The 27500-nt window shown below is 35.4% G+C and overlaps 1 protein-coding gene across 1 annotated transcript in view; it reads left to right on the plus strand.

Annotated features, from left to right (window-relative positions):
• LOC137616654 (max-interacting protein 1-like) overlaps positions 1-27500 on the plus strand; it is a 134513-nt gene that overhangs the window by 79316 nt on the left and 27697 nt on the right. The window contains exons 2-3 of the mRNA XM_068346578.1: positions 58-172; positions 22485-22704. Of these exons, the coding sequence (XP_068202679.1) occupies positions 98-172; positions 22485-22704 (295 nt within the window). The 5' untranslated portion in view covers positions 58-97. The remainder of the gene's footprint in view (positions 1-57; positions 173-22484; positions 22705-27500) is intronic.

Below are 27500 nucleotides of genomic sequence, written 5' to 3' on the forward strand. Positions count from 1 at the left end.
ATAATTGTTTGTATTCTTGAAAGAAGTTTATTAATGGACATTGTTCTTTGATTTCAGGAGGGCACATCTCCGGACGTGTCTGGAGAAGTTGAAAGAAATGGTACCGTTGGGTCCAGATGGCTCTAGACACACCACGCTTGGCCTTCTTACACGAGCTAAGCATTTTATTAAGGTAATTAAAAACAGTCTATTAAATCCGTGTTGTTGTTTATAGATGATAAGTCTTTTAGTATCAATAATTTGTTTAGTTTTGGTTACTAGAATTAATTGCTATTGTTGCCGTTTTATTAAAGTAACTTGTTATTCTTGTAGATTCAAGATGTTTATAAATTATAATTCTTATAGTATCAATAATTTGTGTAGTTATCGTAAATAAGATTAATTGCTATTGTGTATTTTCATTTTATTAAGGTAAATTTTTATTTTTTTTTTCTAGATTCATGTAGTTGTTTATTAATGACAAGTCTTTTAGAGTTAATGATTTATATAATTATGGTGACAGAATTAATTGCTGGTGTATTTGCAATTAAGATTGTATTAATTAGAAGTAATATTTACATCTTAAATCGTGTGCGACTCGGTTAATATCATTTACAAAAATACATTTTTGAAGATTCGGACTTTGGAACTCTTAGCAACGTTCCTAGAGTGGAAAATTGCTTGCTCAACCCTCTCTTATAAAACGTTATTCGTTTTTTAACGGACAAAAGAAATTGAATTCCAGTTTATATTCTAAAAGAATGAAGATGTGTATATGCCTTCATTTCTATGCTGGATTGCTTCGCTTCTGAATAGATTGAATGTCCCCGACCCAAAATTGGTGTATAGGCCACCTTTTCCCGTTGATATTTAGATATTATAGTCCCTATATAGTCATTTCCAAACAAAGACAGTAAAAGGAGGACTGGAAAGCCCTGCTATAAAAACAGTGTGCACAAAACGTGCCTGATCAGCGCCACCTATTGCCAACTTGCCCTACTAATTTTCTTAGTAAAATACAACTTCGAGAGAAAAAAAAAGAGCTATTTCATGATATTCTATTCTCAATTGTTGATATATACAATGCCGGCTACTCGTTTCAAATATGGCTACGGCATCATTGATGTGTTTATCAAGATTGAACCTGATGTACTAAACACGTAGCAGACGACAACCGCACAAAGCACTAACGCCATCTGTTGCCAGCACGCCATACTAACATCATCTGTTGCCAGCACGTGCTAAAATTCAACAAAGTTTCCGGTCTTCCCTTTATTGTCTTTGATTGCTAAAGGATCTTTTCAGCACCCACATTTTAGCTTTCTACTTTTTTCAGTCTCATTCCTTCCTATTTTAGTGATAAACCTCTTTGAAGTAAAACCTTTTTCTGTGCAACTGCACGATTTTCCCTAGGTTGCATATTGGCGCAGAATGTTGCCGGACCAAACGTTTTATTAAATATGGTTTCTTCTTTACTGCACTGTAATTGTTCAGTGGCTACTTTCATCTTGGTAAGGGTAGAAGAGTGACTCTTTATCTATGGTAAGCAGCTCTTCTAGGAGAAGGACATTCCAAAATCAAACCATTGTTCTCTAGTCTTGGGTAGTGCCATAGCCTCTGTACCATGGTCTTCCGCTGTCTTGGGGTACAGTTCTCTTGCTTGAGGGTACACTCGGGCACACTATTCTATCTAATTTTTCTTCTCTTTGTTCTGTTTAAGTTTTTATAGTTTATGTAGGAGATATTTATTAGAATGTTACTGTTCTTAAAATATTTTATTTTTCCCTTTTTCCTTTCCTCACTGGGCTATTTTCCCTGTTGGGCCCCCTGGGCTTATAGCATCCTGCTTTTCCGACTACGGTTGTAGCTTTGCAAGTAATAATAATAATAATAATGATAATAATACCTCTTCCACATTGTCTTCAAATCTCCTATAAATCAATTGGTATTGAAAGGTTAAAGAAAGGCGCTTAAGGAAGGAAACGGTTTGTGCGTTAAAAAAATAAAAGAACATCTGATGTTTTTCCATTCAATAGGCCTACGTATTGACCCATATCCTCGCTCTGAGATCCGTAGGCCTACTTCCCCTTTTTCTGCCAGGGTCATTTTCGTCGCCGAAGTTGAACGCTTTATAGGCCTACCATGTTCTCTTTCATTATTGTGGAATCTGAGCCTATATTACTAGGGGATTGGAAATGACAATTATTGAAAAAAAAGGGCTTCCAATGAGAGAAGATAGAAGTGGTGTTATATTAGTATTGTATTTTTAAATTTGGTAAGAAATTAGAGTTTGCATTGACATAAAAGGAACTAATTAATTTTCATTGTCTTTAACGTCGAAGTTTTTGAGTATCGGAAGAGAACAGAGACAAGGTTAAAAATCCATATAAAAGAAAGAAAAAAAAATTGTAGAAAGTCTCAAGTTTTTTTTTTTTTTATGCTAATTCTTTGGTCTTAGTTTTTGGACACAAGGTGAGAAGAAACTAGAAATATCTCCCACTCCAAGTTATTATTATCATTATTATTATTATTATTATTATTATTAGTGAAGCTGCAATCCTCGGTAGAAAAGCAGAAGCTATAAACCCAAGGGCTCCAGTAGGGAAAAATAGTCCAGTGAGGAAAAGAAATAAGGAAATGAATAATCAACTAGAGAAGTAATGGACAATTAAAATAGAATGTTTTAAGAAAAGTATGAACATTAAATTAGATCTTTCATATTTTGACCGACATTTCTGGTGGCTGATGCGGTAACGTCCCTGACTGGGTGAACGCCAGACTGGGGTTCGAATCCCGCTCAAACTCGTTATTTTCTTTGGTCGCTGCAACCTCACCATCCTTGTGAGTCATCAGCAGTCATTGCCTGGCCCTCCTCGGTCCTAGCTTGGGTGGAGAGAGGACGTTTGATCATATGTATATATGGTCAGTCTCTATGGCATTGTCCTGCTTGATAATGCAATTTCCCTGTCCCTTGCATCTGCCATTCATGAGCGGCCTTTAAACCTTGAAACCAATATGACATGGCCCCAGTCGTGACTAATAGGAGCCATTGCTTGGAAAGGCAAACAAAACAACGAACGCACAAACACAGACACAGTTCGAGGCATATCTCTGTCCGTTGACCGATGGAAAAGCAACTTTTATGCCAACTTCTGATTGGGCGCTGCCATTACATCGCCAATTGATTTTGGCATTTATTCGTGTTCCGACTGGATAAGCAATAGATTAAGTCTCTCTCTCTCTCTCTCTCTCTCTCTCTCTCTTCTCTCTCTCTCTCTCTCTCTCTCTCTCTCTCTCTAGTTTTTTTCCGCTGCCTAGATAAAGGGTGACTTGTCCTATTTTTATTTTAGTCTCTCTCTCTCTCTCTCTCTCTCTCTCCTCTCTCTCTCTCTCTCTCTCTCTCTCTCTCATATTATATATATATACATATATATATATATATATAGTATATATATAGTATATATATATATATATATATATATATACATATATATATATATATATATATATATATTTATGTATATATGTCTATATAAATAAAGTATATGAAATCGTTTTGGAAGGTGTATGAAGCAGCTAATACTCTTCCACAATTCAGCTTTTGTATGGATGAATATGTCCGTACATCTTGTAAAATTTCCATTTCCACGGAAGAGTATATATATATATATATATATATATATATATATATATATATATATATATATATATATATACATATACATACATACGCGTGTGTGTGTTTATTTATTTGTTTGTGGCCGCGCTTGCGCACATAACTTCAATAGCTATTAGTCTATTCATAACTTGTTTACATTTAAATATTAGCTCTCATGATTCCGACTTCCTACCCGTATCGAAGATGGCCTTTCGTGTCTATTTTTAGTTGACCTTTTCCCTGATTTCAGATTTTATCAGCAACATCGTCTTGACTTAGACCCTTTTCCCTCCCCGGATATGCATGATAGCAATTGATTTGGTGCGGTGGAGATCCACTCTCACTCTGTTCAGTGGCCTTTTGCTTTCCTTTGACCCTTGCTGTCCGTCACGGTATCTTGAAGTATGTGCCATAGCCTCTGTACCATGGTCTTTTCCACTGTCCTGGGTTAGAATTCTCTTGCTTGAGGGGGAACCCTGGCACATTATTCTATCTAATTTCTCTTCCTCTTATTTTGTTAAGTTTTTATAGTTTATATAGGAAATGTTTATTTTAATGTTACTGTTCTTAAGATATTTATCCTTGTTTCCTTTCCTCACTGGGCTATTTTCCTTGTTGGGGCCCCCTGGCTTATAGCAACCTGCTTTTCCTACTAGGGTTGTAGCTTAGCAAGTAATAATAATAATAATATTAATAATAATAATAATGATAATAATAATAATAATAATAATAATAATAATAATAATAATAATAATAATAATAATAAATAATATTAATGTTTTAAGCTTCATGATTTCATTCTTGGATCCGTCACAATATCTTTAGGTTATGTTACAAGCTTCATAAATGAATTCTTGGATTCACTGAAATCGATTTCCTTCTAAATTCACTGAACTACTTTTTAATCGTTGATTTATTTTGTGCCATTATTCCGTTTATTATTATTATTATTATTATTATTATTATTATTATTATTATTATTATTATTATTATTATTATTATTATTATTACTACTACTAGCCAAGCTACCACCCTAGTTGGAAAAGCAAGATGCTATAGGCCCAAGGGCTCCAACAGGGAAAAATAGCCCAGCGAGGAAAGGAAATAAGGAAATAAATACACGCTGAGAAAAAAATAGATTATTTCAAAAACAGTAACAACATCAAAACAGATATGTCATGTATAAACTATGAAAATACTTACGTAAGCCTGTTCAACATAAAATAATTGGCTGCAAGTTTGAACTTTTGAAGTTCTACCGATTCAGCTATCAACCTCGTAGAAACTGATTTCCTTATTGTTAGCATCGATTTCAGTACCATCGCTCTAAAGATTGGTATCCGTTGTCATCATTCAGTAAACAATCGGTAGAACCTTGTGCCAACGGTATTATTGTGTAGGCCCGCCTAAAGCTGCCCTAGAGATTGCTAAAGGTCTCTCTCTCTCTCTCCTCTCTCTCTCTCTCTCTGCTCTCTCTCTCTCTCTCTCTCTCTCTCTCTCTCTCTCTCTCTTATACGTTTTAATGTATTTATAATATTGCTGCCGGTATGTATATACCCAAAAAATATAAAGATAAATATTCAGAGTAAGTTAAATGTGGCGGCTGGTATCCGTAGACTTCAACACACTCCTAATTCGCTGTTTATGATATACAGTACTCTACTAGTGTACGCCACCCGTCAAAGTTATTGGTAGGTACGCACATCGCAAACACAGATTCAACCCTTCACGCCCTTCCCTTTTTCCTAACTACAATACGGCAAGTTTCGGCAGTTTCATCGCAGATTGTGATTTCCAAGTGTACTTCTCTAGGATACCACTTCTCACCAGGTTATGACTATTTCCTCTCGCATTACCCGAGATACGGGGAAAGACCGATTATTCATACGTCTGGTAATGCCGCTAAGCATAACAGGAAATATATATATATATATATATATATATATATATATATATATATATATATATATATATATATATATATTTATATATATGTATATATATATATATTATATATATAGAGAGAGAGAGAGAGAGAGAGAGAGAGAGAGAGAGAGAGAGAGAGAGAGAGAGAGAGAGAGAGAGAGAGAGAGAGAGAGAGAGAGTTACTCCTTATTATATAGGGGAGGTAAATTTCTTTTTTATTTACCTTAAAATATTTTGAAAATATAAATGTTTTCCTGGGGTTACTTTTCTACAAAAAAAAAAAATAAATAAATAAATGAAAATACTTTTATTACCATACCAGGACCCATTACCGCTTGTAATTCACCTGACACAAATGACGGGTTATTAACGATTTTTAGGACCAAGAGTTCCTGCAGGTAGCAGTTTTCCTATAATAGTTCCCTCGCCTTATATACTTATTTGTTATTACAGAAAGTAGAAATAAAAATTCTGACTACAGTATCCTGCGCTTTATAGTCCATTAAAGACTTCGTTATGAAGTGGTGGGCTGGAATAGGAGTGGGAATGGGGGATAGAAATGGAAATGAGGGTATAGGAATGGGAATGGAGGATAGGAATGGAAATGTGGGGTAGGGATAGGAATGGGGATGGTGTATAGGAATGGGAATGAGAATGAGGGATAGGAATGGGAATGTGGGGATAGGGATGGGAATGGGAATGTGGGATAGAAATGAGAATTGGGAATAAGAATGGGAATGGGGAATAGGAATGGGAATGGGGGATAAGAATGGGAATGGGGAATAGGAATGGGAATGGGGATAAAAAGAGGATTGGGAATGGGGAATAGGAATGGGAATGTGGGATAAGAATGGGAATGGGGATAAGAAGAGGAATGGGAATGGGGGATAAGAAAGGGAATGAGAATGAGGGATAGGAATTGGAATGTGGGATAGGAATGGGAAAGTGAGATAGGAATGGGAAAAGGTGATAGGAATGGGAATCGGAATGTTGGATAGGAATGGGAATGGGGATAGGAATGGGAACAGGGGTTTTGGGAATGGGAATTACATATTCATTGCAAGTTCAAAGTTAATGGCGTCAAAATATGTGTTGAGTGGATTGCAGTAGGAACAATTTCTGGCTGCCGATTAAAATGTTAAAGCAGGTGAATTTCATTGGGTTTTTTTTTTATCTCTTGTGATATAGCGAATTAAGTTTAATGCTTTATGCATATTTTCCAATTTGGTACTTGTGTATGTGTATATATATATATATATATATATATATATATATATATATATATATATATATATATATATATATATAAATGTATATACAGATAGATAGATATGTACATACTCGTGTGTATATATATATATATATATATATATATATATATATATATATATATATATATAAATGTATATACAGATAGATAGATATGTACATACTCGTGTGTGTATATATATATATATAATATATATATATATATATATATATATATATATATATATATATATATATATATATATATATATATATAATGTACGTGTGCAAGGTCTGTGTTTATGCCCGTTGCAGACATATTTTCGTTTTCTTCTTTTTACTAATTTCTTTCATATGTCATATTAAAAGTAAATTTTAAATGTTCATTCAATTTCAGTTATACTACCTAGCTATATTCAAGGTTCTTTGTTTAAGTAACCATATATGCCCAGTGTCATATTTTGTGTTATATAAAAAAAGAGTAGTTCGAGTAGACATTGTATTATTATTATTATTATTATTATTATTATTATTATTATTATTAATCTACAATCCTAGTTGGAAAAGCAAGATGCTATAAGCCCAAAAGCTCCAACAAGGAAACATAGCCCAGTGAGGAAAGGAAATAAATAAACGATATAAGAAGTAATGAACAATTAAATTAAAGTATTTTAAAAATACAGATATTTCATATATAAACTATAAAAAGACTTATGTCAGTCTGTTCAACATAAAAACATTTGATGCAATTTCGAAAATCATTTGGAAATCATTGCGGTAATAAACTAGTTTCAGTCATATATAAACCAGTTAAGAGAAGTTACTAATCTGATATATGATATTATTTGGTATCCTATTGTTAATGGTTATATTATTCATGAAAGGAATCCAGTATTCTTCCATGAAAAATGAAAAGAAATGTTCTCTTCGATTCTGTAAACAATATTCATGTTTAATTATTTGGAAAAATCTTTTATCGATATTCGAGAAGAATGTGCTACCAAGAATTAATCAATTGAAAAAATCTTTTATTTATATTCGAGAAGAATTTGCTACCAAGAATTAATAAATTGGAAAAATCTCTTATTGATATTCGAGAAGAATTTGCTATCAAGAATAAATCAATTGTAAAATTCTTTTGTCTATATTCAAGAAGAATTTGCCACTAACAAAAATTCATTTATGGTACGGTTTTAAGAAAATATATTTTAGCCTAATGGTACAGTGAATTTATGTCACATAACAGCTTACATTAGAAGAAAACAAATAAGATGAAAATTATCTAAGAAGTGTAATTTCGAAATCTTTACTACGAAGGAAGCGGCTGGCGTACCTGTTGAATTATTAAAAGCCAGGTAGACTTGTCATTAAACCGTGAGATCCAATAATTACGGATTCTGTCTGAAAATTGTTTCTCTCTAGCGAGGAATGTTGAGGATTTTGCTTTCCATTTTGCTTTTATTTTTAAAACTTCACAACATTTTTGCTTGGTTGTATATCGATGAGATGATTCGTGTAATTTGGATTATTTGTGACAGTTTTCCTTTTCTATTTTAGACAGTATTGACGATATATAGTTGGATACACGATTTCCTGGTACATTTTTGTATTATTTATGACAGTTTTTCCTTTTCTGGTTTAGACAGTATTGACGATATACAGTTGGATACACGATTCCTTGGTACATTTTTGTATTATTTATGACAGTTTTCCTTTTCTGGTTTAGACAGTATTGACGATATACAGTTGGATACACGATTCCTTGGTACATTTTTGTATTATTTATGACAGTTTTCCTTTTCTGTTTTAGGACAGTATTGACGATATACAGTTGGATACATGATTCCCTTGTACATTCTTGTATTATTTATGACAGTTTTCCTTTTCTATGTTAGACAGTATTGACAATATACAGTTGGATACACGATTCCCTGGTACATTTTTGTATTATTTATGACAGTTTTCCTTTTCTGTTTTAGACAGTATTGACGATATACAGTTGGATACACGATTTCCTGGTACACCTTGCTCTAAAGTGTACCTTGTCATACCCTTACTTCACTGTGAGTAACCAAACAGATAGCGTAGGGAGAGATGCCAGAGGAGCTGGGCTGGGCTAAACCCAGGGACTCGGTGCGCAGTAAGGGGACAGCTTCGTGCTCTGCCTCAGAGCGAGATATACCTAGAATCCTTGGGTCCAACTGTACATATCAGCAGTGACGGATATGATACAGTATTGACGAGAATTAAAACGGCAGTAGTTGAAAAATAACTTTTCTGTGATATTTACGAAACATTTATGCAAAAACCATTAGCCTGAACATCGTATTCACTCGTGTAGTTGTCGTAAGTTGAGAAGACTTACTAAGGTATCAGGCTAGAATGCAATTACTGATGGACCGTCAATCTGCTTTTCCTTTAGATATAAAAGGAAAATTTTAAAAGGTGGGCCTCCACACTTCCTTTAGATATGAAGAGATAAAAGGAAAATTTTAAAAGGTGGGCCTCCACACTTCCTTTTGATATAGAGGTAAGAGGAACATTTTAAAAAATAAGGCTTAAGTAAGGAGCAGGGAATTGTCAAATGCAAAGTTAAATTAACATAGGTTTGATTATTTAAATGCTGGTCTTGAATGGCAGAGCCAAGGGAAAGCTGCATTGCCTTAGTAAGCAGGACACCACACTAGAGACTGGCCATATATTTTATATATATATATATATATATATATATATATATATATATATATATATATATATATATATATATATATGATCAGTGCTCAAGCCCTATCTCCACCCAGGCTAGAACAAAGGAAGGCCAGGCATTGGTACTGATGACTCAGCAGGTAGACCTATAAGCTCCCCAAAACCCCCATCCCTAAATCACAAAGATAATCAGGTTTTAGACCCCCCCCCCAAAAAAAAAAAAAATTAAAAAAAAAAACAACTATCGAGCTTAAACAGAACTCGAACTCCGTTTCGGCGATCGCCAGGCAGGGAGTTTTCCAATAGGTAAAAATAAAAATATAAACAAGTCATAGTTTATATATGAATCAAATGCCCAGTTCCATACGTCTGCTTTAGGATTATAAGCCAAAACCAAAACTAAAAGTAAATGGAAATCCCAAAGCCTTGGGAAAATGATTGCTTTACACGCGTCATCAGCAATTGACTCGACTTTCAGTATGTTTGCAAATTATGTGTCTGCCGCCTCTTAATTCGCCTGGTTAATTGTTGATGCTGACGCCGGCAAATCCATTAGAGGACGCCTGAGCATTCTAGTAACCTTTTATCGTCCAATTAACGCGTCAGCGTCATCAACCAGTGCGTCATCGCCGTAGTTATTATCATCGTCCTCTCAATAAAAATCATCAACATCAATTGCATTGATGATGCCGTCTGTATCATTAGCATAATAACATATGCAAATCAGACCCATTCATCGTGATGATAGATGAAACGAGAGAGAGAGAGAGAGAGAGAGAGAGAGAGAGAGAGAGAGAGAGAGAGAGAGAGAGAGAGAGAGAGTTGTCGTCGTTTTGCATTGCAAATGCTTGAACGGGAGTTATTCTGACGTTGCGGTGCCAGTTTTTACAAACCAGTTAGTCAATGAGATAGATAACTTCAAGATTAGTTGACCTTTTTCTGATAAATGTTCAAGGAAACGCTTGAAGTTTGGTTCAGTAGCAAAGTTGCTGGTTTTGGGGGGACTTTGTTGGATTCTGTGATGTCGGCCATTTTACTGTAAAGAAGGCCCCGGCTGTCAACTGTAATTGGGTACCAGTAATTATGTTAAATTTTAAATGGGTACCAGCTGTTGACTGTAAGTGGCTACTAGCATTTAACTGTTAATGGCTACAAGCACTGTAAATGGACATGGTACTAGTACCCTAACCCCTAAGACTTATTGAGAAACAAAAATACTGAAATTTTTGTGTTTGTATTTGTCATAGAATTCTCTTCCAACTTCTGTTTTCCCTTATAGAAGATGCTTTGTTGCTTGTTTAAGCGATTAATCCTAAGTTTTACTACCACATTTTTGTTCTCTTGGTTCTCAACCATAACAGGGGAAGAGGGGGTGATCTAAGGTGTGTTATGTAATTTATCTGCAGTTTTACCTTATTTTCATTTCAATAGTTTTTCTCGAAGGATAATTTTATTTTTACCTACCTGATCATGATTTCATTAATCTCGCCAAATAATAAAAGGATATTTAAGTTAAACAAATGTTTTGATGGTGTTCTTACGTAATGAATGTCAGAGATATAAGGCTGGCGGGCAAGTTTGTATAATTAGCTAAGGTTTGTAACGTTAGGAAAAATACAAATTATCTACGAATTTGTCATTTGTTCCGTACACTTTATAATGGTCTTTTAGTGTTGTTTACTCTCGATACAAATAGCTGAGCTCCCTTTCCTAACTGTATTCATTATCTGTTCGCCACTACAAAGCAGTATTTTCGTTACATTAATTTTCTCCCCCTTTTCGCCATCAATTTATTCCCTGTAAGGTTTAATGGAGTGAACTTCCTTCTTTATACCCAGCGTCTATCTTCCTCGTCGCTACCAGATTTTATTTCTTTATTCTGTATAGTGTTGTGGTGGCCAGTTGGTAACGTCCTTGCCTAATGATCGCCAGACTGGGGTTCGAATCCTTCTCAAACTCGTTACTTCCTCTGCTCGCTGCAACCTCACTATCCTTGTGAGCTAAATATAGGGGTTTTGGGTGAGCCTATATGTCTGGTAACGTACTTGCCTGGTGATTGCCAGACTGGAATTCGAGTCTCGCTCAATCTCAGTACTCCTTTGGTCGCTGCAACCTCACTATCCATGTGAGCTAAGTATGGGGGTTTTGTAAACCTATATGTGTACCAGCTAAGTCATCGGCAGCCATTACCTGGCACTTTAGTCCTAGTTTGGGTAGAGAAAGGGCTTGGTCGCTGATCATATGTATATATGGTCAGTCTCAAGGGCATTGTCATGTTTGATAGGGTTGTCACTGTCCCTTGCCTCTGTCATTCATGAGCGGCCTTTAAACCTTCTATTGCCGTTTTTCCTTCTTGTCCTCCATCCCTTTCTTCCTCCCTCCCTTTTTCCCTCGCTCTCATTTTTCCTCCCTCCCTTTTTTCCTCACTCCCTTTCTTCCATCCTCCCTTTCTTCCTCCCTCCCTTTTTTTCCTCCCTCCCTTTCTTCTTTCTTCCCTTTTTTCCTCCGTCCCTTTTTTCCTCCTCTTTCTTCCCCCCCCCCCCTTCCCTTCTTTCCTCCCTCCCTTTCTTCCTCGCAACGTCTTTCGCCACGGCTTTGAAATGTAGATGCCAGGGGAGAAGGTCTCTTGGGAGATGAAGGCTCTCCATCTTTTGATGCTGATGCTCTCGCTGTCTGCATTTGCTCTCTCTCTCTCTCCTCTCTCTCTCTCTCTCTCTCTCTCTCTCTCTCTCTCTCTCTCTCTCTCTCTCTCTCTCTCTCCTACCACTGAGATGGGATACCCAAATGTATGTATACATTACAAATACACCTGCGTTTAAATCACATGGTACTCTTATCTGTAGGAACCACTGTTAACCAAACGTTTTACCGAGTTCTAGAACATTTGAGACAAAGGGAGAAGGAACCAGTGTTAACCAAACGTTTTACCGAGTTTTAGAACGTTTGAGACAAAGGGAGAAGGAACCAGTGTTAACCAAACGTTTTACCGAGTTCTAGAACGTTTGAGACAAAGGAGAAGGAACCAGTGTTAACCAAACGTTTTACCGAGTTCTAGAACGTTTGAGACAAAGGGAGAAGGAACCAGTGTTAACCAAACGTTTTACCGAGTTCTAGAACGTTTGAGACAAAGGGAGAAGGAACCAGTGTTAACCAAACGTTTTACCGAGTTCTAGAACATTTGAGACAAAGGGAGAAGGAACCAGTGTTAACCAAACGTTTTACCGAGTTCTAGAACATTTGAGACAAAGGGAGAAGGAACCAGTGTTAACCAAACGTTTTACCGAGTTCTAGAACATTTGAGACAAAGGGAGAAGGAACCAGTGTTAACCAAACGTTTTACCGAGTTCTAGAACATTTGAGACAAAGGGAGAAGGAACCAGTGTTAACCAAACGTTTTACCGAGTTCTAGAACATTTGAGACAAAGGGAGAAGGAACCAGTGTTAACCAAACGTTTTACCGAGTTCTAGAACATTTGAGACAAAGGGAGAAGGAACCAGTGTTAACCAAACGTTTTACCGAGTTCTAGAACATTTGAGACAAAGGGAGAAGGAACCAGTGTTAACCAAACGTTTTACCGAGTTCTAGAACATTTGAGACAAAGGGAGAAGGAACCAGTGTTAACCAAACGTTTTACCGAGTTCTAGAACGTTTAAGACAAAGGGAGAAGGAACCACTGTTAACAAAACGTTTTACCGAGTTCTAGAACGTTTAAGACAAAGGGAGAAGGAACCACTGTTAACAAAACGTTTTACCGAGTTCTAGAACGTTTAAGGTAAAGGGAGAAGGAACCAGTGTTAACCAAACGTTTTACGAGTTCTAGAACGTTTAAGACAAAGGGAGAAGGAACCAGTGTTAACCAAACGTTTTACTGAGTTCTAGAACGTTTAAGGTAAAGGGAGAAGGAACCAGTGTTAACCAAACGTTTTACCGAGTTTTAGAACGTTTAAGACAAAGGGAGAAGGAACCAGTGTTATCCAAACGTTTTACCGAGTTCTAGAACATTTGAGACAAAGGGAGAAGGAACCAGTGTTAACCAAACGTTTTACCGAGTTCTAGAACATTTGAGACAAAGGGAGAAGGAACCAGTGTTAACCAAACGTTTTACCGAGTTCTAGAACATTTGAGACAAAGGGAGAAGGAACCAGTGTTAACCAAACGTTTTACCGAGTTCTAGAACATTTGAGACAAAGGGAGAAGGAACCAGTGTTAACCAAACGTTTTACCGAGTTTTAGAACATTTGAGACAAAGGGAGAAGGAACCAGTGTTAACCAAACGTTTTACCGAGTTTTAGAACATTTAAGACAAAGGGAGAAGGAACCAGTGTTAACCAAACGTTTTACCGAGAAATTATAGAACGTTTGCGTCAAAATGTCATGCGAGTTCGGCCCGAGATTGCCACATCTTAGATTCTCCATCACGATAAGGCACTGTGTCACACGGTCTTGTCTACCAACGATTTTTTGGGCCAAGAAATCCAGTGCAACGCTTCCACTCACAAGTTCCAGCTCAGATCTGGCACTCTGTGCTTTTATTAATTTCCAAAATCTGAATCTTACCTCAAAGGAACTCATTTCGGGAGCTTAGAGAACATCCAAAGAGCTTTGACCAGTCGTAACAACATTTTGGAATATGACTTTCAGCTTCTACGAAGAATGGGAAAATCGCAGGAACAATTGTATTAATTTGTTGGGGAGGCAATTTTCTTTTGTGAAAATTGAATCAAAATATACTTTGTATTTATTTTCATTGGTTTTGGACACGCTGCCTCGTGGGTATGTGTGTGCGTGTTTATATATATCTATATATATATATATATATATATATATATAAATATATATATATATGTGTGTGTGTGTGTGTATATATATATATTTAGTATATGTATATATATACATATATATATATATATATATATATATGTATGTATTATATATACATATATATGTATATATAATATGTTTGTGTAGGTATTTACGTTTATGTATTCATACATACGGATTTAATTGAAAAATTATTGTAATATATTGGTTTCCTATAAACCAAATTTTATTAAAGAAAAAAAAACAGTGGCAAAAAATTATCTCAACAATTTTTTAGAGGCATTGAAATTTCATGTGTACGATTATTCTCGGTGAGTAATGAATACAGAGGAATTAATAGAATTCCATAATATTGGCGTTTATCTTATATAGGGAGTCTCTTGATTGAATTTGGTAGACAGGGATATTGGATGGCCGGCCCCGTCAGCCTCTACAATTTAATAAAACAGTCAGCTAATGAAATTTGGGTAAATTAAGGGAGTCGTATTGATAAATTTCCATAATATGGAAATTTTAATTAGATTATTTTATTTTTACTAAATTAATGTCAATGGGACTATTAGTATATATATATATATATATATATACATATATATATATATATATATATATAAAAGCTACAACCGTAGTTGGAAAAGCAGGATGATACAAGCCCAAGGGCTCCAACATGGAAAAATAACCCATTGAGGAAACGAAATAAATAAACTGCAAGAGAGGTAATGAACAATATAAAATATTTCAAGAACAGTAACAACATTGAATTATTATTATTATTATTATTATTATTATTATTATTATTATTATTATTATTATTATTATTAAACTCGCCAAAATCGCTGCCAGGCGAACTGGCCGTTAAGCACACGGACAAGTTTATGCGCTGTTTTATGGCTTCCTATGAAAAATCCGTCCTTTTATTGGCCCATAAGGAGCGTAATGGCTTTAAAAATGTAGAGATCGGCCCAAGCCGCTTTCGATACACCAGTCTTAAGCCCGGTTTGATGGCTTCCATTTCTCGGGGGCCTTAGGGAACCATTTATAGGTTTTGGGCAGAAAAAAGGGTCTTTTTCTGGAAATTATTGTGGTTAGGCTTTTGTTTTGTTTTTTTTAATTTTGTTTTTCCAAAATATTTTCAACTTTTATTTTCTCATATTTCCCCACTCTTAATATAACCACTGATTGTCTCCTCTTATGTTCCTCCTCTTATTTTTTCCACTTATTTTCTATTTCCTAGGCTTTTTTTTCCACTTTTGATTTTCCCTAATATTTTTGCCCCTCTTATTTTATACTCTAATTTCCCTCTCTTAATGTCACCTCTGATTACCTCCTCTATGTTGCTCCTCTTATTTTCACCTTTTATTTCCTCTTATTTTCACATCTGAATGTCTCCTCTTATTTTCCTCCTTATTTTTCCCTCTAATTTTCACCTTTGATTTTCTCTTATTATTTCCATCTCTTATTATCACCTCTGATTGCCCCCTCTTATTTTTTCCTCTTATTTTAACCTTTGATTTTCTCTTCTTATTTCCCTCCTCTTATTATCACCCCTGATTGTCTCCTCTCATTTTCCTTTCTTATTCCTCCTGTTATTTTCTTCTTTTATTTTCCCCTCTTGTGTTCTTGATTTTTACTAAGATGGATAAGAGAAGACTGTGCTTTGATCTAACAAGCATTAGTCCGAAAAACAATTTCCTACCTGAAACTTGCAACAGACCTTATGTTTCTGAACGAGTAACAGTGATATATATATATATATATATATATATATGTATATGAAATATGTTTTAATGATATTGTTTTTAAAATTTTTCATTTCAATTTTTCATTACTTCTTAGATCGTTTATTTATTTCCTTATATCCTTTCCTTACTGGGCTTATAGCATCTTGCGTTTCCAGCTAGGGTTGTAATTTAGCTAGTATTAATAATAATAATAACTACTGATATTATTATATATATATATATATATATATATATATATAAAACAGTAATAGATACAAAAACATGGAGAATATACTGTGGTACTTTGAAAGTATTTCTGTTTACTTTCATTTACATTTTAATGTCTATATTGATATATTCCCTCATTTCTTTTCATCCAATCGTTATTTTTCAGTCTTTCATGGTTGGTATAATAGATATAATTGGCTATTTGGAGAATATTACCTGAAATAATTGCCGATCATCTGATATGATATTTTGTTTTTGTTGCCTTAACAACAAATTCTGTCCAAGGTCAAAGTTTGTCCAAGGTCAAAGGCTGAGCAAGGTAAAATTCTGTCCATGGTATAATTCTGTCTGACGTCAAAGTTTGTCCAAGGTCAAAGGCTGTCCGAAGTCAATGTTTGTCCAAAGTCAAAGGCTGACCAAAGTGAAATTCTGTCCGTGGTAATAATTCTGTCCGAGGTCAAAGTCTGACGGAGGTCAAAGTTTGTCCAAGGTCAAAGGCTGACCAAGGTGAAATTCTGTCCGTGGTCAAAGTCTGTCTGAGCTCAAAGTCTGTCCAGTAAAAAATGATGGCTAAATATTTAGATAGATATGCACATGCACACCCGAGTTTTCACCAAGGTATGGCTACTTCCTCTCTTTCCCACCCCAGGGATGGTGAGAGTTGAGTTGGACAGGAAAGAAAGAAATATATATATATATATATATATATGTGTGTGTGTATATATATATATATATATATATAATAGTTATTATTATTGTTGTTTTAGTTGTTGTTGTTGCAAAATAGATCCACTTCCCATGCGGCTGTAAAAGATTCAGAATAATTTCTTAGAAGTAAACACTGATGAAACGATACAGTCTTGAAAAGGCTTTAGAGTCATTAGCAGAGGATGCGATTCCCGCCTTTCCTGCCTCTAGGTCGTAAGGGTGGGATTGGCATCCACCTCGGACGTCAGCTCCGCTGGGAGTATGTTTCCAAAAAATGAAGCTCGAACGGACGGTAAATACCATTAAAACAGCCACCCTCCCCCCACCCCCACCCCCCACTCCCCAACTCCGAAATGTAGCTTTATGAAAAAGAGCTGGATCAGCTTCAGTCGTTGAAAGTCACGTGCTCTCTGCTACGGCTTCACTTCACAAAGGTTTGAATCCGTGGTGTGCAAAATGGCACTGTCACTATATCGTTTAAAGGTTTAAAGGCCGCTCATGAATGGCAGAGCCAAGGGACGGTGACATTGCCCTATCAAGTAGGACAATACCCTAGAGACTGACCATATATACATATAATCAGCGCTCAAGTCCCCTCTCCACCCAAACTAGAACCAAGGAGGGTCAGGCAATGGCTGCTGATGACTCAACAAATAGACCTATAGGCTTCCCCAAACCCCACAGCCTTGGCTCACAAGGATGGTGAGGCTGCAGCGACCAAAGAAACTAACCAGTTTGAGCGGGACTTGAACCCCAGCCTGGCGTTCACCAGTTAGGGACGTTACCACATCGGTCGCCACAATCTTTTTGCACAATATTTTATTGGAATAGAGTTCGATCTTCCAAGTATGAAAGGGTAAAACATTGGCCAATTAATATGATTATAGTATATATAAAATGCATTAAAAGAATTTCCCTTTATGGAAAAAAAGGTATATTCAATGTCAAAAAAAGTAATAGGATTATTATACAGTAATACCTTAAACACACATACACACACACACACACACACACACATATATATATATATATATATATATGTATATATATATATATCATAGATTAAATATACACACACGCACGCACACGCAGATTCAACCCTTCCCACCCCCTCCCCCTTTCCTAACTACAACCAGCCCTTTTCAGCAATTTGTGGGAGATTGTGGTTTCCGAGTGTACGTCTCGGGGTAACCCCCTCTCACCAGGATATAACTACTCCCTCTCCCCCTACCTGAGGGACGGGGAGAGACAAAGTAATATATATATATATATATATATATACACACACACACAAACATAAATATTAGTTATACAATTGTATGTAATTTTGCATATAAATTCTTTTTCCTTTGGAAAATACGTATATCAAAGTCAACATAATAATAATGGTTTTCTGACCAAGCAAAATATTTATTGCAACATAATGGCGTATCTGAATCTACTGGAAAAAAATCCCGAACTGCAACAAAATAACGTTCGCCATAACTACGGAAAATATATTGACCGTAGCAACAACAAAATGTTTCATCAAAGGCTCCGATGGTACCGGTATGGTACGGCATTCATTACGGGTCTTTTTGATATAGGAAAAAAGTACAGTACAGAGTTCCAGCTCTGCCAATGATATTGCCGGGTTATTTATCTAGATATGAGAGAGAGAGAGAGAGAGAGAGAGAGAGAGAGAGAGATAAATTGTTTATCTGGACGTAAATAGATGGTCGACTACCGTATATGTATAGCCTGCTTGTTACATTGTTCATACACATACGTACTACAGAGAGAGAGAGAGAGAGAGAGAGAGAGAGAGAGAGAGAGAGTTCAAAGTTCAAACTTTTTGTAAATTCTGTTTTGTTGAACAGGTTGACAATAAGTCTTTTTCTATTAGTTTATATAATATGACTGATCTATTCTTAACGTTGTTACTGATCTTGAAATATTTCATATTTCCTATTCATAACCCGTGTGTGTGTTTCTTTCCTGTCACGCTCAGGAGGAGAGTAGTATCCACACCCTGGTGAAAAGGGAGTACCCCCAGGTACACAGGGAAACCGCACTTTTCCATAAATAGGGTTGTTGTGGCCTGATTGGTAACGTCACTGTCTGGTGTTTGCCAGACGGGGGTTCGAGTCCCGCTCTGACTCGTTAGTGTCATTAGTGTCTGCAACCTTACCATCTTTGTGAGCTAAGGTTGTGACGTTTGGGGGAGCCTATAGGTCTATCTGCTGAGTAATCAGCAGCCACTGCCTGGCCTTCCCTGGTCTTAGCTTGGGTGGAGGGGGGCTAGGTCGCTGATCATATGATATATGGTCAGTCTCTAGGACATTGTCCTACTTGATAGGGCAATGTCACTGTCGCTTGCCTCTGCCATTCATGAGCGATCTTTAAACCTATATATATATATATATATATATATATATAAATAGATAGATAGATAGATATGTGTGTGTGATTGTTTGTATACGTGTATATGATTTAATAATTCCTATACGCGTAGATTTAAAGTCCTTTTGATACATATCATCTCTCTCCCCTCTGTGGAACATCCACGTTCACAGCTTGCAGCGTTAGGCTTCTGTTCTGAGATATTCCGGGAAAACAAACAACATATGGACAGATGCAGTTTATTCCATTCTATTTTCCTAAATATAAAAAGAGATACTCTATTTCGAGCTACTCTCAGAACTCTACCTTCTAACGGTAGATTTCCCCCACAAATTCCACCCTTGGAGATGCACTTATTTATGTAATTTTAGTCAATTCTATTTTCCTTATTATAAAAAAAGATACTAAATTTTGATCTACTCCGAACTCTACCTTATAACGGTAGATTTCCCCACAGAATCCACCCTTCGAGATGCACTTTTTTATGTATTTTTATTAAAAAAAAAAAAAAAAGGGAAAAATAAATATGGTAGCCTGTGAGGTGAGAGCTTGGAATATTGGTAGGTCTCAGGAGAGATATTCCAAACTAAGGGATGTAAACGAAGGGAGGAATAGTCTTTGATAGTGGACACGATGCCACCGCTACTGAAGGCTTAGGAAGCACCAAAGGGATTTCCTTGTTGTAGGTATACCATTACCGTCAGGCCTTCCATAAACAAAGCGCTGAGAGGCTTTTAAAATGTGTCTGTGCTAGAAATTATTTAATCACAATTTGATTAATGTAATGGTATTGTTTGGAAAATAGTGGATGAAAAACTCGACGTCCTATGTTTGGAAAATGGATGAAAAACAACACTTTGTTTGGAAAATAGTGGATGGAAACCTTGACGGCCTATGTTTGGAAAGTAGTGGATGAAAAACTCGACGTCCTATGTTAGGAAAATAGAGGAGGAGAAACTCGACGTCCTGTGTTTGGAAAATAGCGGAGGTAAAACACTTTTTGTTTGGGAAATAGATGAAAAACTCAACACTTTATGTTAGGAAAATAGATAAAAAACTCAACACTTTATGTTTGTAAAATAGATGAAAAACTCAACACTTTATGTTTGGAAAATAAATGAAAAACTCAACAGTTTGTGTTTATAAAATAGATGAAAAACTCTACACTATGTTTTGAAAATAGTGAATGAAAAACTCTTGAAAGTGATACGCTGAAATGGAAGTTATTAAACAGACCCACTTGCAGGTTTTATGACCACATTGAACCATTATTTAAAATCTCGCTTGACATTTTATGGAAGAAGTGGAGTGGAGGAAAACATTACGAGAGAGAACTTCGAGGATGAGAGGGAGGGGCGCTGGAGTGTGACCTTTGAAAGGGATCGACCTAAATTATTAGCAAAAAATGTCAAGAATCTTTTTGTCTTTCTGTGTTATTACTGAAATGTGCCTTCGGTGTATTTGTTCTCGAATAGAATTCTAGGGTTAGTGGATCCAGTATTTTTTAAGTTTTTATTTCCCTGATTACGTTGAAAATTGATATTTAATAAAGATTCGATTTGGTATTGATATTAATCCATATTTGAATATTTCTTCGTTCTCAGTTTATTGTGGTTTAGAGTGAGAAACCTTAAATTCTGCTAGGAAATTCGGATTAAGTCTACATTTGAAGACGAATTTAATCAGAAATTTACTGTTTTGAAAACTGCACCTCTCTCTCTCTCTCTCTCTCTCTCTCTCTCTCTCTCTCTCTCTCTCTCTCGTTAAGAGTGAAGCTATAAGGTGTAGAAATAGCGTGTTACAAGTTTTATGATATTGTCGATATCCTATATATAGTATTGACTTTGTCGAAAATACTATTTTGTCACTACTGCAATATTTATTTTATAAAGCTTCGCCTTATCCTATATTGTAAAGATGATTTTCTTCATATTTTCATTCACTTCAATTATGAAAATTTTAAATCTTCCACTTGAGCCGAAGCGGATGATCTATTATGATATTTGCATATCATCAAATGATAGTATATTGTGAAATTAAACTTTTTCGTGTTCCAAAGCACGAAAAGTTTAAACCTCTCCGAGAAAAAAAAAACTACGTTCTCTCCATTTGTCATCAAGACGTAAAGTTTTTTTGACAAAAACTTGCGGTCAGTTGAATTTTTTATTACTAATCTCTCTCTCTCTCTCTCTCTCTCTCTCTCTCTCTCTCTCTCTCTCTCTCCAAAGCAAACTAACTTTGAACAAAAAAAAACTAATTTGAAAAAAAAGCGATAACAAATGTTACGCTCTGAAATGGGAAAGAAATAAGAGACGAAGAAGTTGCTATACAGAAATGTTGCGTACTTCAATAAGAGATAAGGCTCGTGGAAAACACTGTCATATGTTAAACCCTGAGATGGATTCCATTTTAAGACGCGGGATTTTCAGATATAGTTTTGAAGACTAAAAACACTGCCAGATCTTTGCTCAGAGAGCATCTATAACGTTTAAAACTATTCCAGATAACTATAATTACTGCCAGATCTTTGCTCAGAGATAATTTATAACGTTTAAAACGATTACAGATAAAAGTTACTGCCATATCTTTGCTCAGACTGTGTCTATAACGTTTAAAACGCTCCCAGAAGACTAAAATTACTGCCAGATCTCATGTTGTAATTACCTTGATATGGCTTTGGCAATGTACCTATCTGATACAATGATGATTTGTCCATTTATTTTTTATATTTTTGTTTTTATCTAAACAATTGTATTGATGAACTGTGGTTGTTATTATTATTATTATTAGTAGTAGTAGTAGTAGTAGTAGTAGTAGTAGTAGTATTGTTGTTGTTGTGGTTTTTATTATTATTTCATTAGTATTATTATTCCTATTATTATTATTATTTATTACTATTAATATTATTATTATTATTATTATTATTATTATTATTATTATTATTAAAGAGTGGTGGTCGCACACAATTCCTTGCCTATTATTATTATTATTATTATTATTATTATTATTATTGTTGTTGTTGTTGTTATTCTTTATCCATGCTGTTGATGTTGTTTATATTAATACCATCACTGAAAGCCCTCTCCCTCTCTCTCTCTCCCAACAGAATTTGGAAGACAAAGAGAGGAAGCAATCCGCCCACAAAGACTTCCTATCCAGAGAACAGCGATTCCTGAGGCGGCGTTTGGAATCCCTGAGCCACCACTTCGTACCCCACCTCGATATGGAAATGATGGGCAAGCGACGCTCCGTCTCGGAAAGTTCGTCCCACTCGTCATCATCTTCGTCGTCATCATCGTCGTCGTCCTCGTCTACCTCAGAATCAGGTAAGGGAAAAGTGGCGATGACTAGGAGTTAGGTAAGGAAGAACTCGCGATGACTCGAAATTAGGTAAGGGAGAAGTCTTGATGACTCGGAATTGGGTAAGGGAGTACTTGTGATGACTCGAAATTAGGTAAGGGAGAAGTGATGACTCTGAATTAGGTAAGAAAGAAGTTATAACGGCTGAGAATTAGGTAAGTAGTCATTATGACTCTAAGTCAGGTAAGTAAAAAGTTGTAATGACTCAGAATTAGGTAAGGAAAAAGCCATGATGACTCAAAATTGGGTATAGAGGAAGTCACATAGACTCAGAATTACGTAAGGAAGAAGACGCGATGGCTCAAGAATTAGGTAAAGGATGAAGTTTGTGATGACTCAGAATTAGGTAAGGAAGAGGATGCAGAATTTGGTAAGGAAAAATGTTAACAAATGACTCAAGAATTAGGTTAGGAAGAAGTCATGATGACTCAAGAATTAGGTAACTAGGAAGTCACAATGACTCAAAAATTAGGTAACATAGAAGTCACGATGACTCAAGAATTAGGTACGGAAGAAGATGCGACGACTCAGAATTAGGTAACGAAGAAGTCACGATGACTCAAGAATTAGGTAAGGAAGAAGTCACGATGACATAAAAATTAGATAAGGAAGAATTTGCGGACTCAAAATTAGGTAACAAAGAAGTCACGATAACTAGAATCAAGTAAGGAAGAAGTCATGATGACTCAAGAATTATGTAAGGAAGAAGTCACGATAACTCAGAATTAGATAACAAAGAAGTCCTGATGACTCAGGAATTAGGTAACGAAGAAGTCACGATGACACGGAATTAAGTAACGAAGAAGTCACGATGGCTCAAGAATTAGCTAAGGAAGAAGTCACGATGACTCAAGAATTAGGTAAGGAAGAAGTCACGATGACTCAAAAATTAGGTAAGGAAGAATTCACAATGACTCAAGAATTAGGTTAGGAAGAAATAGCGATGACTCAGAATTACGTAACGAAGAAGTCACGATGACTCAAGAATTGGGTAAAGAAGAAGTCACGATGACTCTAGAATTAAGTAAGGAAGAAGTCACGATAACTCAAGAATTAGGTAGCGAAGAAGTCAAGATGACTAAAATTAGGTAAGGAAAAAGTCACGATGACTCAGAATGAGGTATGGAAGAAGTCGTGATGACTCAAGAATTAGATAAAGAATGAATAGAGATGACTAAGAATTAGGTAACAAAGAAGTCACAATGACTCAGAATTAGGCAAGGAAGAAGTCATGGGTCCTAAGAATTAGGTAAGGAGGCAGTCACGATGATTCAGAATTAGGCAGGGAAAAAGTCATGGTGCCTCAGAATTAGGTAAGGAGGAAATCATGATAATTCAGAATTAGGTAAAGGAAGAAATGATGGCACACGGTAGCTGGATAATGAAGAACTCTTGTTACTGTTGCTAGAGGTTAAGTAATATGCTAGCACACGTTATTGCCCTTGGAGTAGCCCGTTAAGCAATATGGACTTTGTTAACCTATTTAGGGAGTAGGTGATGGTCAGTCGACTGTCTTGGGTCATGGTTTAAGTACACGTGGAGTAGTTTATTTTGATATGTTGCATATCATTATCGATTTGGATGGTCTTGGAGAGGTAATCTTTTCAACCACTGAAATAGAACCATTCATCAAACTCTCTCTCTCTCTCTCTCTCTCTCTCTCTCTCTCTCTCTCTCTCTCTCTCTCTCTCTCTCTCTCTCTCTCTCTCTCCCCTTGGTACATATAAATGTAATTGAAATGTGAGGATTAGTTGTATCCATACCATTAAACTATTGATTAATTAGTTCCTAATTATGAAAATTGTCACCAAATTCATTACGTATATTAAGTTGTCAAAAAACTCCACATACAAGTAAAATGAATAAATGAAATAAGTGAAAACTCCTTACACGAAATTAACTAGAGAGAGAGAGAGAGAGAGAGAGAGAGAGAGATGAGAGAGAGAGAGAGAGAGAGAGAGAGAGAAAGCATGTTATCTCGTAACTAAGCTTATCTGGGTTACGCCGTATCCCCCGAGGTTCTAAAACCAGCATCCACATCTCTCCCACCCCTCCCTCTCCCCCCCCCCTCTCCCTTTCTTCCTTCCTTGCAGGGTTGCCAGAGTTTTCTAAATATAGAAAAGGCCAACTTCTAATCAACTACAGTTTTAAAAGGCCAACCTATTGGTAGAAAAGGGCCAAAATTATAGCCCTTAAGGCCAACCTTTTTTTCATGATGTTACTCAAGGCCAACCAATTTCAAAAGGGCCAAGTTTTAATCTTTTGGCCTGAAAAAAGCCAACCTAGCAACCCTGCTCCTGTTTCCGGATAAGACTGTCCTCTTGTCTCTCTCTCTCTCTCTCTCTCTCTCTCTCTCACACACACACACACACACACACACACTCTCCCATCCTCTATATCTGTTTTGAGTTTTGGATCCTTCCCGTGTTAATGTCAATTTCCAAATTCATTCCCAACTAATTTATGTAATTACTAATTTATGACGCCATTATCCTCATCTTTTTTTTATCTCTTCTTTACTAATATTTATATTTTTAAATTCATTTAAATTTATGTACTTTTTGTTATGGCAATTTTTACGTGATACCCTATTTATTATTATTATTATTATTATTATTATTATTATTATTATTATTATTATTATTATTATTATTATTATTATTACTAGCTAAGATACAACCCTACTTGGAAAAAGCCAAGATGCTATAAGCCCAAGGGCTCCAACATGGAAAAAAAATAGCACCGAGGAAAGGAAATAAGGTAATAGATAAACGATATCAGAAGTTATGAAAATTAAATTAAAATAAAATGTTTTGAAAAACATTACCATTAAAACAGATATTTGATTTATAAACTATAAAAAAGACTTATGTGACCCTGTTCAACTTAAATACATTTGCTGCGAGGTTGAACTTTTGAGTTCTGCTTAATATCCAATTAAGCTTATTTATATATGATGAAATTGTAAGCCTAATGCCTTTCGCCGTTTGCTGCATCCCACCTCATTCGACATATTTCCAGGTACATGATTCGTCTTTTTGATCAACACTTGCATAAGGGATTTTAGAGAAAGCTTCCATAGCTATTCGCTGTTCAAGATATCGGTATCAGGTCTTACTGGTATATTTATCAATCAAATCCTTAAGGCAGGAGATAAAAAATAATCCTAAAATGCAGAAGAGAATTTTTATATATTATCTCTTTGTATCTATATATATATATATATATATATATGTATGTATGTATGTATATATATATATATTTATATATATATATATATATATGTGTGTGTGTGTGTGTGTGTGTGTTTTTGTGTGTATGTGTATGCATGGGTGTGCGCGCACGTGTGCTTGTGTGTTTGCTTGTTGGAAATTGTTACACATAAAAACGAATAAGGATAACCAGAATAATAGTTCGTATATACTGTGAAAATTATAATAATTAAGAATAAGAAGGAAAAAGAACTAGCAGGAGCTAGTCATTTTATAGCTATCAATACCTTTTTCTTTTCTTTTAGTTATTTCAGCCACTTCCCTTCATTTGCCAGTTTGTTTTTCCCTGTTTTTGTAAAGTTTGGATACATGCGACTCTAAACTTTAAACCGCCATGGCCTTATTTCCCCAGGAGCTCATTGGGCGTCTTACATTGAACTCTGGGTGTTTGCATAAATTTCTCTTCCACTATGAGGTAATGGTCGCTACGTTTGCTGGGACATATAGAGAGGCAATTGCTTGCTCTAAAAAAATAAATTGTATTTCTTGTAGCAGGGTCAGGAGAAGACGCTCTCTCTCTCTCTCTCTCTCTCTCTCTCTCTCTCTCTCTCTCAATGTTTTGTTACATATAGAAATATATTTAATCTTTTGTTCTTGTAACATAAGGTACATCATGTCTCTCTCTCTCTCTCTCTCTCTCTCTCTCTCTCTCTCTCTCTAAGTTTTGTTGCCTATATCGAAATATATTTAGATCTTTTGTTCTTTTAACATCAGGTACAGCATGTCTCTCTCTCTCTCTCTCTCTCTCTCTCTCTCTCTCTCAAGGTTTTGTTGCATATATCGAAATATGTTTAATTATTTTGTGTTATTTTAGCATCAGGTACCTCGTCTCTCTCTCTCTCTCTCTCTCTCTCTCTCTCTCTCATATATATATATACATAGAGAGAGAGAGAGAGAGAGAGAGAGAGAGAGAGAGAGAGAGAGACGAGGTACCTGATGCTAAAATAACACAAAATAATTAAACATATATATATATATATATATATATAATAATAATAATAATAATAATAATGTGTGTATAATTTAATCAAAATATTTTCCAATTTATTGCCATATTATATCATCAAAAATTTTCGGCATTTTGCAAGATCATGTCTTTTACCATTTCCCCGAGACGATTTTGGATCTCGAAATAAGTTCATCTTTTACAGTTATTCAAGAATTATGTGTCATGTGCCATTAAAGATTTCAGCCATATTAATTTATTGCCTCCCGCAGTCCTTTTATTATTATTATTATTATTATTATTATTATTATTATTATTATTATTATTATTATTAATTTTTTTGTTTTTGTTGATGTTGTTGTTGTTAATATTATTATTATTATTATTCATTATTTATTATAATTTGCTAAGCTACAACCCAAGTTGGAGAAGCAGGATGGTATAACCCCAGGGGCTCCAACACTGGAAATTGCCCAGGGAGGAAATAAAACAAGGAAAAAATAAAATATTTTACGAATAGTAACAACGTTAAAGTAAATATATG

The sequence above is a fragment of the Palaemon carinicauda genome, chromosome 22, assembly GCF_036898095.1.
Source record: "Palaemon carinicauda isolate YSFRI2023 chromosome 22, ASM3689809v2, whole genome shotgun sequence".
Taxonomy (NCBI): domain Eukaryota; kingdom Metazoa; phylum Arthropoda; class Malacostraca; order Decapoda; family Palaemonidae; genus Palaemon; species Palaemon carinicauda.